This window comes from Apis cerana, linkage group LG11 (genome assembly GCF_029169275.1).
Source record: "Apis cerana isolate GH-2021 linkage group LG11, AcerK_1.0, whole genome shotgun sequence".
NCBI lineage: Eukaryota > Metazoa > Arthropoda > Insecta > Hymenoptera > Apidae > Apis > Apis cerana.
The window spans coordinates 12,863,748-12,879,622 of NC_083862.1; the positions used below are offsets into that span (position 1 = coordinate 12,863,748).

Consider the following 15,875-nt stretch of genomic DNA (forward strand, 5'->3'; position numbering starts at 1 on the left):
CTATTAAACTTGTATAAAATATCCACGACACGGGCATACTGGATTTCACCAACAGATCTTTCCACATAAATCAGCTATAATGTAAGGACGAGGAAATGAATTAGAAGAAAGAGAACATTAACAAGGTAAAAAAAAAAAAAAAACGAGTAAATGGTGAGAGGAAAAGGAAAATTTTCTAACGTATCGAGATAATTTAATTCTCGCCCATCTTCTAGAATTCGAATCATGCGTCCACGTGCTTATTATCACTTTCCCATAGGAACGACCACAAGGTTGACGCTTACTGTCGAATCCATTTATTCCAGGAGCAAAACGATTGCCGTGATTCCTTGAATTCTAATGCAAACCGTATATATATATATATATGTATACGTACGATGCTTGATCGGGGTTACATAAAATCGTTGTCCCCTTATCAGAGCAATCTGATGTCATTCCGAGAAGATGCGACTTCCTCCATCGAGCCGGACCTTTCTTTCTCGGTTTCTTTCTCCTTCTCGCTCTCCCTTTCTCTCGGTCGTTTCTTCGCGATCTTCCCACAAGCGGGGCCACGTTCGCGGCTACTTTGTCGCGATGCATCCGTGTCTTGCCTTCTTAAGCGGGGCCCTCCGCGGAAATAGCGAGCTCGCGATCGTCCTTTAAGGATTCAGCGTGCATTGCGTAACTCTTGGAACGTGGTTCAGTTCTTCTTGTTAGTCTCACGTGCATATACATATAACGTCTCCTCCAGGGATTACATTATTATCTCGTGATTTATTTCGTTGTTTATATTCTTAGCGTTCTTTTTTTTTTTATGTATTTTTTTTTTTTGTACATGCATCGAATTAAGACTAAAGGGATAGAACAGTTGGAGGAAAAAGAAGGTGAAATGCAAGACACAACAGATCAGTTCATTTTAATGTATCATTATTAATCGTTCGCTGTCACTCGCGTGACATAATTATATTGACAATTCGTTTTCTATGTACACGTTGGCGATATCATAATAAAATAATTAATAATTAATCAATAATAATAATAAAAATAGTAATAATAATCGCAAAATCGTGATCGTGATTAATTGTACAATTTTCTGCTACAAATATACACAGACTCGCAACGTGTATATATGCCTCTTTATATTATAGATAACGTTACTTCTTTTTTTTTTTTTTCTCTTTACAGATGAATTATGGACAAGTTAGGAATCTTTACACGGTATACATATACCTAATAATACATTCTCTTCTCGCAAACATATATATATATATATATATATATTTTATATATATATATATATGTATATATAAATACATCTCGTTGTGAACGAAGAAAGAAAAACAAAAAAAAAGCTCTATCCCATTTTTATTCCAAATAAAATTTGAACAAGTGGAAAGAGAAGAAAATAACTTACAATATCTAACGAAAAGGAACGAATTTACGATGAGAAAGGGATAAATACGAAAGGACGTGTTTGATGGGATCGAAAGGAAAAGTGGCAAACGAGTGGACAAGGAGATGCAAGGATCATTCGAGAAAATCGTTCGCGAAAAAAATCGTCGAAAAATCAAAAATTCAGTCGAAAGGTATATAAGTACAAAAAATGACAACAGCTTTATTACACATTGTATTCCATATAATATAATCGTTTATACGTACGTGCTTCTCGTTTAATTACGGGTCGACGAATGCCGGCCAGCGTCGGCGCCAGTCAACCGGTGAACAAACGATCGATTAATCGCCGTTTAATCGATCCGAATCCAGCGTCGTCGACGCTGTGTGCCGGCCGCACACTTTGTTCTTTGCTTTTTTTTCTTTTCTTTCTTATCTTGCGTGCTCACTATTTTTTGTTTCCTTTTTTATACAATTCTTAATAATGCGCCTCGTTTCCTTTTTTTTTTTTCTTTTTTTTTGCGAATTTTTTTATATACGTATATATATATAATATATTTCTTTTCTTCTTCTTCTTCTTTTATTCTATTCCTTGCCCACGAGCGAGATCCGAAAAAAAAAAGAAAAATAATGCGTGACCTGACTTAGTATTTTATGGTAGAGTTGTTTCGTTTATTTAATTATCATTATTATTTATTAACAGGAACATCATCGAATCTTTGTTCGTTACATCGTCATCGTACGTTTCTACATTATTATCGTGATCATCACTATCAGCATTTATTATCACCACCGGCGTTAATTAATCGTATCGGACAAATAGCGTCGTAGTGTGTCAATCATCATTATTATCATTTATATCAGCAGCGTTCATCATATTCATCATCGCTTGTTCAGCATCATCATCATTATCATCATCATCATCATCATCCATATAAATAAATAATTATCATCAACCGTGCGATAACAACACATAATCGTCATTTGTTCACGATTTTCGGGATCGAAACAGGGGAGAAACTTTTGGAAAAAAAAAAAAAAAAACAAAAGTTTTTTCTCTTTATTTCCCTCAATTTCAATTCGAAAGAAAAAAATTTTAATCGAACGAAGAAAAATATATTTGAAATTTTTCAATCTTTGAAAAATTGTTCGAATTTTATTTGAAAAGTCAAATTTTTTTTTTTTTTTTTTTTTTTAAGATTTCAACCATCATCTTCTCGCAGATTTCGATCTCGAAAACTTGGAATAACCCGTCTCGTCGTCTGCACGCCGTTGACGACGACGCCCGGTTTCTCATTTTTATATATATATATTTATATATACATATACATATATATATATATATATATATATATGTACATATATATGTATATGTATATATATACTTTATATATTTTTTTCTTCTATCTATATATTTATATATTCATTTATTTATCCATTTTATTTATCTGTATTTATACATATCGCGAGTAATGTGTTTCACTGTTGCATGATGTGCCGCATCATCGGAGGCGCACGCGGATACGAAAAAAATGTCGAAAGTTGGGCGAAGGAAAGCCGATGGGATTCACTCGAATATTCCCTAGAAAGTTAGTCAACGCACTTCGATCATTATCAAACGATTTCAATTGTTTTGCAAAAATTAATTTTTTCCGATAGAAAATCTCCATCGCCATAAGCTTTCCTTCTTTCCTCTCCTTTTATTTATCGAGAAATTTTTTTTTTCCAATTAAAGTACAAAAAAATCGCCGTTGAAAATTATGCTTATTCGATCAATATGGCTATGTAATCGAGCGTGAATTTTGATTTTAGCGATATCCCACGATCGGGGACGTTTATCCATGGTTCAGACGAAACGATCGGAGGGCTCCATGAAAGGAATCGTCACGACTTCCGGATCGAGGTAATGCGACTTCCCCCCCCCCTCCCTCAAATTCCTTCGAATTTCTCGTTCCTTCAAACGTTCTTACGATGACGCAAATAGATGGTTCTCAATATTAAAAAAAAAAAAAAAAAAAGAAACGCCTAATTGAACTAAATTATTCAGCACTCGATGACCCGGCAAGACAGGCTTGCCACGAGGAAATCCCAGATTGCCGGGTAATGAGTTTGTTTTTTTTTCTTTTTATGCGTTATACATTACCAATTGGAACAACGATCCGAAAGCTGTACCCTCGAACGACTCGTTTCGGATCCACGTGACATCGTCCCGAAAGAAGGTTAATGGAAAGAAGGGGGAGAGAGAGAGAGAGAAAGAGGGAGAGAGAGAGAGAGAGAGAAAAGAAAGAAAAAAAAAGAAGGTATTAATATCCGATTGATCGTCGAAAAAAATAGCGCTACCCGAAAGGCTAAAAAAGGAAAAAAAAAATCCGAGGGGAAAAAAAAATAAAAAAATCTCACGAAGGGGCGACATCGTTTGAATCCTAATTCGTCGTAAACTTTCTCGCTCGTAACTATATACGCACGGTACATACAAACGCTCTCCTCTCTCTGGTCGTTACTCTGCTTCGTACTCTCTCACTGAGGACTTGCTCGCAAGCGAACAGATGGACGCACATACATATACATGTACATTTACATATTATATACATATTACATATACGGAGGGGGGGAGGGAGGAATACACATACACACACACACGCGCGTACCGAAAAACAGACATACTCTCGATGCATGCACGCTATATCGCTATCGGCCGCGAATACACACACAATACACACACACACACCCACATGTACACATAGAATCGCATACATACACACGTAGTTGTGTACACGCAAAAGTAAGTATCCTCGTGAACGCGTCTCTCGTTAGCCATGAAGAAAAGAGAGTAGGGGAAAGAAAAAAAAAAAAAAGAAAAAAAAATCTTCAGTCACGCGATTCAAAAAAAAGGAACAGAGAAGAGAAGAGAGAGAAAGAGAGAAAAATAGAGATACAATGGAGAACTATCGGAACAATGATAATGGGATACGATAGAATAATATTAATAATAATAATAATAATAATTAGAATAATAATATTAATAATAATAATAATAATAATAATAATTAGAATAATAATAATAATAATAATAGCAAATAGTAATAATAGTAAATAACAATAATAATAAATTAGTTCTGTACAAAGTTTCGCTTCGAACATGATATATAATATTGTAATACCTAAGAACGGGTCGGACGATGATATTCGCGATCGTCCGCCACCACAGCATTTCGTATTATATACATATATATATATATATATTTTTATATGTGTGCATATATATATGTATATTTCATTTTGCTCCCCTGCTGTCGAACTCCTCGCTGAAGTCTCTTCCTCTTCGTCTTCATCGTCATTTTCTTCATCTTCCGTTTCTTTTCTTTTCTTTCTTTCTTCTTTTCTCAAGGAAGGAGTCTCGGGAGTCTCTCCACTCCCCGTTGTCTTCTCGTCAACATCAACCTCAACGGAGGATCGTCCCGCGCGATCGTCCAATAGAACGTGCACGCGCGAGCCGACTTCTTGCTTCAGCAACACGAACAGCAACAACAGCAAGCAACGCGTCCCGCTACCACCGTGTTGTGTGTCGTCACCGTAGTGGCAAAGTCCGGTGGAACGTTCTCACGCGCGACGTCCTGCGCAACGGGAGGGAGAGAAACAAAGGAATCGCAAAGAAACGCACGCCCGTTCACCCGCTGGCCCATAACGGAGAGCCGAGCGCGGCGCGCACCACACGTAGATGACTATTGTAGTATTCGTGTACGTACGTGCGCGTATATGCACAAAGGGATTCGTAACGCGTGTGTTTCTCTGTCGCGCCGGTTGGTAGTTACGCGCGTCGAGGACGGTGCGCTGCGACGACGAAACAAACGTATTGTAACGCGCAGAGAGAAAAACAAGAGTTATTCTTCTTCTTCTTCTTCTTCTTCTTCTTTTTCCTTTTCCTCTTCTTCTTCGTCTTCTTCTTCTTCTTGGTCGCGTGTGAGTCGCACGCGGGGGCACGCACAGCATTTTCGGTCATTTACGGAGGAAGATAAATGTTCGTTTTACGAATATATGTATATATGTATATACATCGTACGTATATATACACATATATATATATATACATAGAGTCCACGTTAATCGGTCGACTGGCTCTCGTCTCTATACTATTTATCGTAGAACAACAAAGCTGGACACGGGGGAGTAGAGGGGGAGAAAAACTACACTTCCGTCGCGAGCGTCGCCGCGAGCGACGTGTCGTGCCTATAGTGATCGTCTATAACGTATACCCCGCACCCGGTCTCGGCACCTCCACCGCCACCGCTCCCCGGTGGACCACTGCCCCCTTCGGTGATGTTGGTCGGCCTCTTGAGCAACGCCGCTTCCGCCGCGCAACAGCTGTCCGTCGTCGCGTTACCGGCGAACACCGACGACCTCTTGGCACTCTCGATCACGCCGACACCGACGCCTATGCCGAGACCAAGGCCCAGACAATCCTTCTCCTTTTGGAAGAGGTGGGACGCCCTGTGAGCGGCCGCCTCCGTGTTCAGTTGCTTCGTCGTCCGCGTTCGCCCGTCCTGCAGCACCGGTTCTGGCTTGTAACCCGAGCAAGAGCTATCCAGCGTGACGTCCGTCTGAAACGACGAGTCGAGGTCGTCCTGTCTGGCGGACGCGACGTTGTTCACGCTCTTGTTCGCCGTCCATGTGTTCTTTATCATGTGGGCATCCCCGGTGCCGAGGGTGCACACGCTGCCCCCGCCTCCGGCGCTGATCATTCCGCTCCCGCCGCCGCCCAGCAGCCCGACGTTACCGATCCCAACCCCTTGGCTCCCGCCCGACCCGACCCCCGCTCCACCGCCCATTCCACCGCCACGCTTGCTCATACTGCTGTGCACAGCGTTCCGCTCGTTCTGCAGCCTCGCCTCCTCGTCCGCTTTCGCCTGTTCCCTCTTCTGCCGCCTCTTCATGCACATCACGGCGACGGCCGCGACCAGGACGAACGCTGGCACGGCCGTGGACAACGTGGCGATCACCACCACGTGCTCGGTGGTGAGGCCTGCGTCCCTGGGCTCCGCGGACGCGGACGCCACGTGCCTCGACAGATTTCCCGACCAGTAACTAGCCCCGGACGGAGGGACGGCCGGCATAGCGGCTGCCGCTGTGTTCGACGGAGCTGGCAACGCGACCGTCCCGCTTCCTACTTCCTCCGCGCAAGTGTCGCCGTGCCAACCGTCCGCGCACTGGCAAAGGAATCCGTTCACACGGTTCAGGCACGTGCCGCCGTTCCTGCAGGGCGCGCTTCTGCACTCGTCCACGTCCACGCTACAATCCTTGCCGGTGAATCCAGGCTTGCACGCGCACCTATAATCGTTCGTCCCCGATATGCATCGGCCACCATTCGCGCACGGTTTCGTGAGGCAGTAATCCACCTTGTCCTGGCATAACCGGCCCACGTATCCGGGCACGCACTGGCAACGGAACTGATTGACTAGATCGACGCAGGTCCCGCCGTTCAGGCAGGGGTCGCCCTGGCAATCGTCGATGTTGGTCTCGCAGCGTTCGCCGGTGAAACCGGGCGGACAAGAGCACCGAAAGCTGTTCCCCAGGTCGGTACAGGTGGCGCCGTTCGAGCACGGATTCGGCGAGCACTGGTCGAGTTGGGATTCGCAGTCGTTCCCCGTGTAACCGGGAGGACAACGGCACACGTAGCCGTGAAGGGAGTCGTCCTCGCAGCTGGCTCCGTGATGGCAGGGAGAATCTCGACAGGATCTCGAGCTGATCTCGCAGTGTCTACCTCGCCAACCTGGTGGACAGGTGCAGCGATAATGTTGCCTGGTGGACGACGACGGCGACGGCGACGACGGCGACGACGACGATGACGACGACGACGACGAAGACGACGACGACGACGATGATGATGATGATGAAGAGGAGGAGGAGGAAGATTCCGATGTTTTGATCAGGCTAGAATTTCCATAGGGCGGGTCCATGGTGCACGATCCACCGTTCAGGCAGGGGTTCGAGTCGCAATCCAAAAGCGGTTTCTCGCAGTTAGTGCCGTTGAAACCTGGCGCGCACGAGCAGGTGTACAAACCCTGGCCGTTAAAGGTGTTAAAGCAGGTGCCGCCGTTCAAGCAGGGCTTGTGATTCGTGCAGTAGTTGAGGTCCTGGTTGCAGAACAGACCGCCCCAGCCTTCGTCGCAGAGGCACTCCCAGGGTTTCTGGCAGCTACCGTGAAGGCAGCCTGGATATCTCACGCACTGGTCGCAGTACGCTCCCTTCCAACCGTTGTGGCATCTGGAACCGAGACAAGAGAGGATGTTGCTCGTTAGCTGGGCTGCTGATCGCTTTTCTTCGACGAACACGGGGAGAAAGTAAGCGTGCCACGAAGGTTTTCGTTATATAGGGTGGGATCTTTAAAATGGTCAAAGAGGGCGAGACGAGGATAGGTTTAATTTGGAAAAACAATTTAAATTTGTCTTTTTTTTTTTTTACGAAGCAGAATCGGAAAGGAAAGTCGGGGGTAATTAACTTTCCTTTAAGAGCGAGAATCGAAGAATATATCCGAAGATATTTTCAACCGAAGACGAATGTCAAAGACCTCGTTAAACTCGTATGAAAAATGATGGAACGTGATAGAGGACGGCGCAATAAAGAGGCAAGGAGATGGGACGAGGAGGAATCCCCGTTTCCAGGTAACCGAGCTTTATACCGGGTGGCTCCGTGGAGAACACACGGCTCTCCTATGTGTACGAGGCGAGAAGGCGTATGATAGATTCTAATTACTTCGATCGTTAAATACTAATCGATCCTCGGCCGAGTAATTTCAGTGAATGCGATAAAAATAGGATGGTTACGGGGTCATCGTCTATCTCTCGTTCCCGATAAAATTAATCGAACTTCCCACGGTGTGTATATATATATATAATCGTTATCATCGAATTCCCTCCTTCTTTAGAACGAAAGGGAATAATAATTCTCTCCTTTTCGAGAGATTCGTGGCGAAAAAATGATCGTACACATCGGTCGATGGTTTTTTTAGGTAAACAAGAGGTTCCGAGAAGGAGGACGAGAACGAAAAAAGGGCGAAGGGAGGGGAAAGAAATGGCGAGCGGAACAGAACGATCGAGAAAAAGAAAGGCAGCTAGCTCGCCGTGACAAGAGGGATACGCGAAGGTGGGTAAAGGCCGATGGAGAGATGAAGAAGAGGACGACGAGGAGGAAGGTACTGCAGAAAGGAGCTGGATTCGCGACACGGGGGGAGGGGGGAGAGAGAGAAACGAGAAGGATATGGTGGTCGGCCATTACGTCCAAGGGGGTTACACTGATGTACGGAAGAAAGGACAAAGAGGTCCGTGAAAAGATAGAACAGGAGCGAATATCGAAGCGAGACGGAGATATACTATGCGCATAACGTGTTCCTTCTCACACATTTATATATATTTATATATATGTTTATATATATACATATATAGAATAGTACACACATGCATGCCCAAAGAAAGAAAGAAAGAAAGAAAGAGGAAAAGGAAGAGAGAAGAAATAGAATAAGCGAGAGACGGAGAGAAAAGGAGAAACCAGTCGAAAAGGAGGGAGAGAGAGAGAAAGAGAGGTCTCGAAGAAAGAGAAGGAAAAGGAGAGAACCGGCGACAGAGAAGGGAGGAAGAACCTTAGCCAAGAGAGACAGGAGAGGAGGTAGAATTCGAAGGAGAGTGGGGAGACGAGTCGTCGAGTTGTGTTCCCACGGTTCGAGCCTCGGCACAGCCGTTCAGTATGCGGGTCAAGGAAAGGTTACGCTCCTCTGTGTGTGCGCGCGCCTTACTCTGCCTACTAATACCCATCCGCCTCTTTCTCTCTCTTTCTATACGTATATATACAATATATATATATATATATTTTATATATATAAATATATAAAAGTATATATTATACTATATATATATCATATATATATATATATATACATACAGTATATGTATCGAGATGTAGAGAGAAAGAGAAGCTTAGAGAGAGCCCCGTAGCCGTCGACGTCGCATGACTATACCATTAAATCCCGTGTACACACCAAGAAACGTAATCGAGAGAGCGCTGTAAGAGAAAGAGAGATAGAAAGATGAGCAGCGGCGAGATGAGTGTACGAGATGGAACGAAACTGTGTCGATTGCATACGAACGTATATGCACACGCGTGTACATAATATATATATATATATAATATATATATATATATATATTTATACGCATTACAAACTCGTGGCGATATCCTCGAACTGTCTTTTCTCTAGTCGCGGCGGGCAAGTTTTCTCAAAGAACGCGAAAAAAAGGATTTCACGAATGATCGAAACAAGCATGCTTCGCTCTCGCTCGAACAACGGTGATCGTGGTTTCGCGGTCGTATCGAGATCGAAGCGACGCATAGGACGAAATAAGTCGAGGAATAACTCGATAGAACAATCGTGTTTGGGCAATTGGATAATTACTGGCGAGGAGTATAAGTAATTGGTGTCGCTCGAATACCGGTACTCGCGGGATATATTAGCGTGTATACGCGTTCGGAATATATCGATAAGAAGGAGAAGAATAGTAATATCCACCGGTACTTGGAGAAATATCGTTATATCGGGGTAAAGAAGAAAGGACGGTCGAAGAAAATTGCAAATATCGCGGAAGTATAAATTAAGGGGGGGAAAAAAGGAGGAGGGGGAGGAAAAGGAAGGTAGGGGAAGACGATGCACGCGGTGTGTGCATCTTCATCAATATTCAGATAGGATACGCACGCGACACCGACCATGGACTCCGAAATTTCAATGGGATAGAGCCGCGATTCTTTCACGTATCACGAATGGGGCCAACATCCCACGAGGCTCGAGAGATGGCGATTGCTTTTAGCGATCGTATCGACTATTTCCACGCATACGGTTACGCAACCAGAAAACAGATTACCCTTTGTCCACGTAATACTATCGCTATTCTACACTACTACCTTCCTTCCAATCTCCTCCATCTTCCTTCGAATAACGTTCCATTACATTATTTTCACCACGATTATTCCTCTCTCGACAAGTGAATTAAAAAGTTCGTCAAATTCCTCGTGTTATTCTCCATTAAGGAGGATATACCTTAGGCGCAACACGTTCAATTGAAAAAAATCCTCGAGCAGACCTCGAGTAACCGACCCCGCCGCTGCTACTCGTTTCGCAACAGGTTTTTCCCCAGACGCGAAAACCGATCCTCCTCCCCCTATCCCCCTCCCTCCTCACCCTGTACAGCGGACGAAGTTGCTTAGGAGCTGCAACAAAAGTCGCAGAAACGTTGCACGTTCGACGATATTCGACGAACAATTTATTACGAGGCGACACTCCGCCGTTGTTTATTTACGCGTCTACGGTATGCCCATAAATTCCTGAACGTCTGGGACATTTAAAAGACGCGCCACGGCGAAAGAGGTTTGGACGGATGCCTCGTCTATTTTCGAAAATATTATTTTTCCGCGAGAATTGGAAATCTGATGGAAAAAAAAAAGCTTGATAACGACGATGATTATGACGATGATGTTGGCCAGAAGAAGTTCAGGACGGATGCCTCGTATTGTATTATAATATTATTTTTTAGCGAGAATTGGAAATCGGATGAGAAAAAAAGGAAATTTGATGATGATTATAATGACAATGCCGACGAGGAGAAGTTTGAATGCTTCCTCTATTTTTGAAAATGATGATGATAATGGTATTGATGAGGAGAGGTTTGGACGGATGCCACGTCTATTTTCGAAAATATTATTTTTGAGCGAGAATTGGAAATCGGATGAAAAAAAAAAGAAAATTTGATGATGATGATGATTATAATGACAATGCTGACGAGAAGAGGTTTGAATGCTACCTCTATTTTCGAGAATATTATTTTTTCGCGAGAATTGAAAATCGGATGGAAAAAAAAAGTTTGATGATGATGATGATGATGATGATGATGGTATTGATGAGGAGAAGTTTGAACGGATGCCACGTCTATTTTCGAAAATATTATTTTTCAGCAAGAATTGAAAATCGGATGGAAAAAAAAAGTTTGATGACGATGATGATGATAATGATAATGGTATTGATGAGGAGAGGTTTGAATGCTTCCTCTATTTTCGAAAATATTTTTTCGCGAGAATTGAAAATCGAATGGAAAAAAAATTTGATGATGATGATGATGATGATGGTATTGATGAGGAGAAGTTTAGACGGATGCCACGTCTATTTTCGAAAATATTATTTTTCAACGAGAATTGAAAATCGTATGAAAAAAAAAGTTTGATGACGATAATGATGATAATGATAATGGTATTGATGAGGAAAGGTTTGAATGCTTGCTCCATTTCCGAAAAAATTATTTTTTCGTGAGAATTGAAAATCGGATGGAAAAAAAAAAGTTTGATGACGACGATGATGATGATGATAATGACGATGATGTCGGCGAGGAGAAAACATGGATCTAGTCGGAGGGAACTCGACTGGACGGCTGCGGCTAACGGGACAATTAACCCCGGTCTCGTGCAGTAATTAGATGATCGAGTTAACTCTAAACCTCGGGTTAACGTCGGACCGAGATTCGTGTCCCATGCGGAGAAACGGAGAATAGGAATTATCGCGGAACATCTCTACTCTGTTCATCTTAACTCGAGCCCCGTTGTTCTAAATTCAAAGCTGCCGAGAGCACGGTTGATTTTCGATCAACAGTTTGGCCGTAATCGACGCATGCGTCCTCTCACGTTTGTGTTTAAGAATATTGCTGACGCAACTGTTGCGCGTTTTTTGTCTTCGGAAATGCGACCGTAATTTTGTTCCCATTTTCGAATCCAATCTTGATCGCCAAAAAACGCCGATCGAACGAATTTCCCGTCGAAATCAACCGAAATCGTTCAAATCTCGCCTTTCTGCCTTTTTCTTTTCTTTCCTTTTTTTTTTCCGCCAAACGCCGACAAAGAGTTAAAAGCGCAGGGTGAGAAGTTCTTTCCAGACTCGGCTGAGGGAAAAAATTCTGAAAGAACAGAGGGTTCCTCGAGGCAGGAGCGTATTTATAGATCAGGATTCCCGGCAAATACAGAAATTCTCTGACTTTTCGATCTCTGACTTTTCGTCGCTGTACTCGTTTTTCGACTGGTCGCAATCGAATTAGAATAGGTTCGACGACTTCGCGAGAACGTGGAAGGGAAAAAAAAGAAAAGAAAGAGAAGAAAAATTGGGAGAAAGAGTGGGGGAAAAAAATCGAGTCGATTGGAAATGCACGATCCGGTAGCTGATTCTCTCGTTAAGGAGGGAAGAAACCAGTCGGCAGCCTCGAGAATTCCTGCTCGTCCTCTTCGACCCCTGACGATCATCGCGCACGACGCCCGCCTTCCTTCTCTTCTTCCCTGTGAAATCACCGGTGAAACAGGAACCGAAGGGGGAATAGCAACACCCGGAAACGAGTTCCACCCGATGATATTCTAATCGCGCGCTCGATCCGATCCGGGTGTAAAGGGAAAATCGAGTGGCGCGAACCCGATCTTGGAAACTGATAGCCGTTATGCTAATGGAAATACCCGATTAATCGAAGAAGAATATTAATTTCCAATTTAACTTTGCGCGTGTATCAATGTTTCGAGTCATTTTAAACTTGCTATTCTGTTCTGAGAATAATAAAAAAAAAAAAATATACATCGATCGATCGATCGACGATATCGACGATAGGAGAAAAGTTTGGACAATTAAATTGGATACTTGATGAGAGTGATGAGAATCTTAATTTAATTTTCCTCGAAAAAAAAAAAGGACACGAAACCGAAGATTCTCACGGTGGAGCAATTAGAGGCCGGATCATCGATCGCGTTACACTCATTAACGATCGACTTTCGCGGGAAGCTCGTTTATCGAGGCGTCGTTTATTAATGCGGCACGAGTATGATACAACGCGTACTGGTATCGCGAATCAGGAATGTATATTAGAGGAAAAGAGGAAGAAAAAGAGCGAGCAGACGTGGAAGAAGAAGAAGGAGAAGAAGAAGGAGAAGTAGTTTAGTTGCTATACGTACTTACACTTATATTATCATGAAGGAGGGAAAGAAGAGAAAGAGCGAGAGAAAGAAAAATGGTATATATATATATGCGTATACTCACAAGCATTCGTCGGGTCGATTGCAGTGTCCGTGCTGCTCGTCGCATCCGGGCAGGCAGCGGGCTGAAACGAGTAAGAAAAAATCTAAAAGGTTAAGGCAACTCTCCGCAAGAGGTCGATCGCGTCCCTCACGACTGCACGAGCGGTACCCATACGATGCATCCCGATGCATTCCTCGGGTATAGGTAGTCGGGAGAACTCGATAATTCAACGAGCTTGCTCTCTCCTTTCTCTCTCTCTCTCTCTCTCCGTGTCGTCGTTAATCGAATCGTTAAATTGGCTCGGCCGAAAAATCGATCTGACGCTTTTCGGGTATACGCAATAATGGAGAGATTGTTTCGAGGGAGGGGCACAGATGGGATCGGTTTAACACGAAAACAAATTATTATGCATGAAATCTTCCTTTCTTTGGAAAATTGGTCTGGATTGAATTGAAATGAACGCTACGAAATGATTAGAATTTAGTTGGACGATCAACAAGTATTCGAAAACAGAGGTGTCTCTGAGCAGCAACACTAGCGCCGCGATGTATTCATTTTCCGAACTTCGAAAAAGGAGTCCAATTTATGGACACGAAAGTATTGTTCACACTTCGAATACCCGATGGACGGAATCGTCTAATTAAAATTTATGTCATATATACCACGAATCGTTCCCGTTTTCCGGGAATCCTGGATGGGAAAGGAGTCTGACCGCACGATTCCTTGCATAGCTGCACGTAGTTGTGAACGATACGTCGCCGAGCGCTCGGTCGCTCGAGCGCGTGCTCGCGCGCTCTCGCGGTCGCGTCCCACAAGGATGATAAAATTGTGTCACGTGTGAAGATTCTTATCTTACGTGAACGAGCCACTAACAGCTTGCTAATTGATCAATTTCACCTCTTTTTACAAAAATCGCTCTCCAGATATTTCCACTTTCGTCGTATCGATAATAAAAGAAGAAAAAAAAAAAGAAAGAAAGAAAACGTAAATAAAAATTGAACGCGAAGCAAGCAAGATTGAGCAAGAAAATTGTCCAAACACGCTAGGACGAAAGTTTAAATGATTAAATTTCACGAAAGGTTTACATTCGACGAACGAATGTCGAGAATGAATATAATTTCCTATTTTCAAAAGGAAACGTGTATACACAGTTATAATAACTCAATGTACGACACGAAACAATTCCACTATGCGTGTACTCGTGACGAAATTCGGATGGTAAATTAGAGGAGGAAAGGGAGAGAAAGATTGTCGGCATAGCAGCACACGCCAGCCAGCAAGGGTAATGAAATTGTGTCACGTGTCGAGCAGCTTGTCCAGTCCGCAAATATATCCAAAGTCTTTCAGTTGGCTGCCAGCCACCGGTTCGGTTACGTATACACGTTCCACGAGTATATAGACCGCGAATGTCCACGTTACCATGTCAAGACACGAGATCTCCTCTACTCATCCATCCAAAGGTATTCACCTTGATCGGTGCTTTTGCCTGTATTGTTATTGTATCCCTCCCACTATACCGCACTCCCATCTCGCGCCTTTAAAACGAAACACTGTTTCCCTTTCAAAGCCTATTCCTTTGGAATACGCTCTGTTCGCATTTGCGACAGATATACATTACGACCATCCACGCTATAACGTTCTAAAAACATTCTTTCCTCTATACTGCAATAAATCTCCCCGAGGGAAAGAACGAATAAAAATCGATCGAATCGAAGACGTAAGAAGAAGAAGAAAAAGACGGTGAAAGAAACTCGGTCGATCGACGTTTCGTTGAATGAAGGGGTTGAAGGTGGCTCGTATATGATAGAAAAGGTGAACATTGTCCATAGTGCGGCGGGGGCTACGGAGAGGACGGGAGAGGGCCGATGGGGGCCGCGTGACCTTGGCACCGAGCGCAACGGCCCACGAAGCCGGCTCTGTCTCTCTCTCTCCTTCTCCCTCCCTCCCCCTCTCCCCACGGTGCTCTCTCGCCACCAGTCTCGACGCGCTAAGGAGCGTATGGTATTTATAGAGTGGAGAACCGAGTGAGGAACGAGTCTCGAGTTTGGCCGGTCGATCCCGCGGGACTGCGCGCCGAAAGAAACGGGCGAATCGCGCGGATTCCACGGGCCTAGGAAAAAAGAAGAATCGAGGGAGGGTTGAGAGAAAAGAAAAAGAAAGAGAGAGAGAGAGAGAGATTGGAAGGAGGAGAAGGATCGGTTTCGATGGAAACCGAATGTTCCTGAATTAAACTGCGGGATTACGGCAACGTCTGACGCCGAGTTTATACTTGGATTGGACGGTGTTGTGTGGCGTTGCTATGTGGTAATCTCTGGGAGGGAAGTACCCATTCCATGCCCATCAGCTGATCGAAACCAAATCGCAACCCTCTCTATATTTTCGAACAAACATTTATTCCATCGTATTCTCCCGTTATATTTTACAA

At 43.7% G+C, this 15,875-nt stretch overlaps 1 protein-coding gene across 4 annotated transcripts in view; it reads right to left on the minus strand.

Annotated features, from left to right (window-relative positions):
- Positions 1-2,809: 2,809 nt before the first annotated feature.
- The window catches only part of LOC107995163 (neurogenic locus protein delta), a 39,331-nt gene continuing 26,265 nt past the window's right edge, over positions 2,810-15,875 (minus strand). For all 4 annotated transcript variants that reach the window (XM_017052512.3, XM_062081987.1, XM_062081990.1 and 1 more), the window contains 2 exons: positions 13,472-13,532; positions 2,810-7,632 (listed from right to left, as the gene is read on the minus strand). In XM_017052512.3, the coding sequence (XP_016908001.2) occupies positions 5,556-7,632; positions 13,472-13,532 (2,138 nt within the window). In that variant the 3' untranslated portion in view covers positions 2,810-5,555. The remainder of the gene's footprint in view (positions 7,633-13,471; positions 13,533-15,875) is intronic.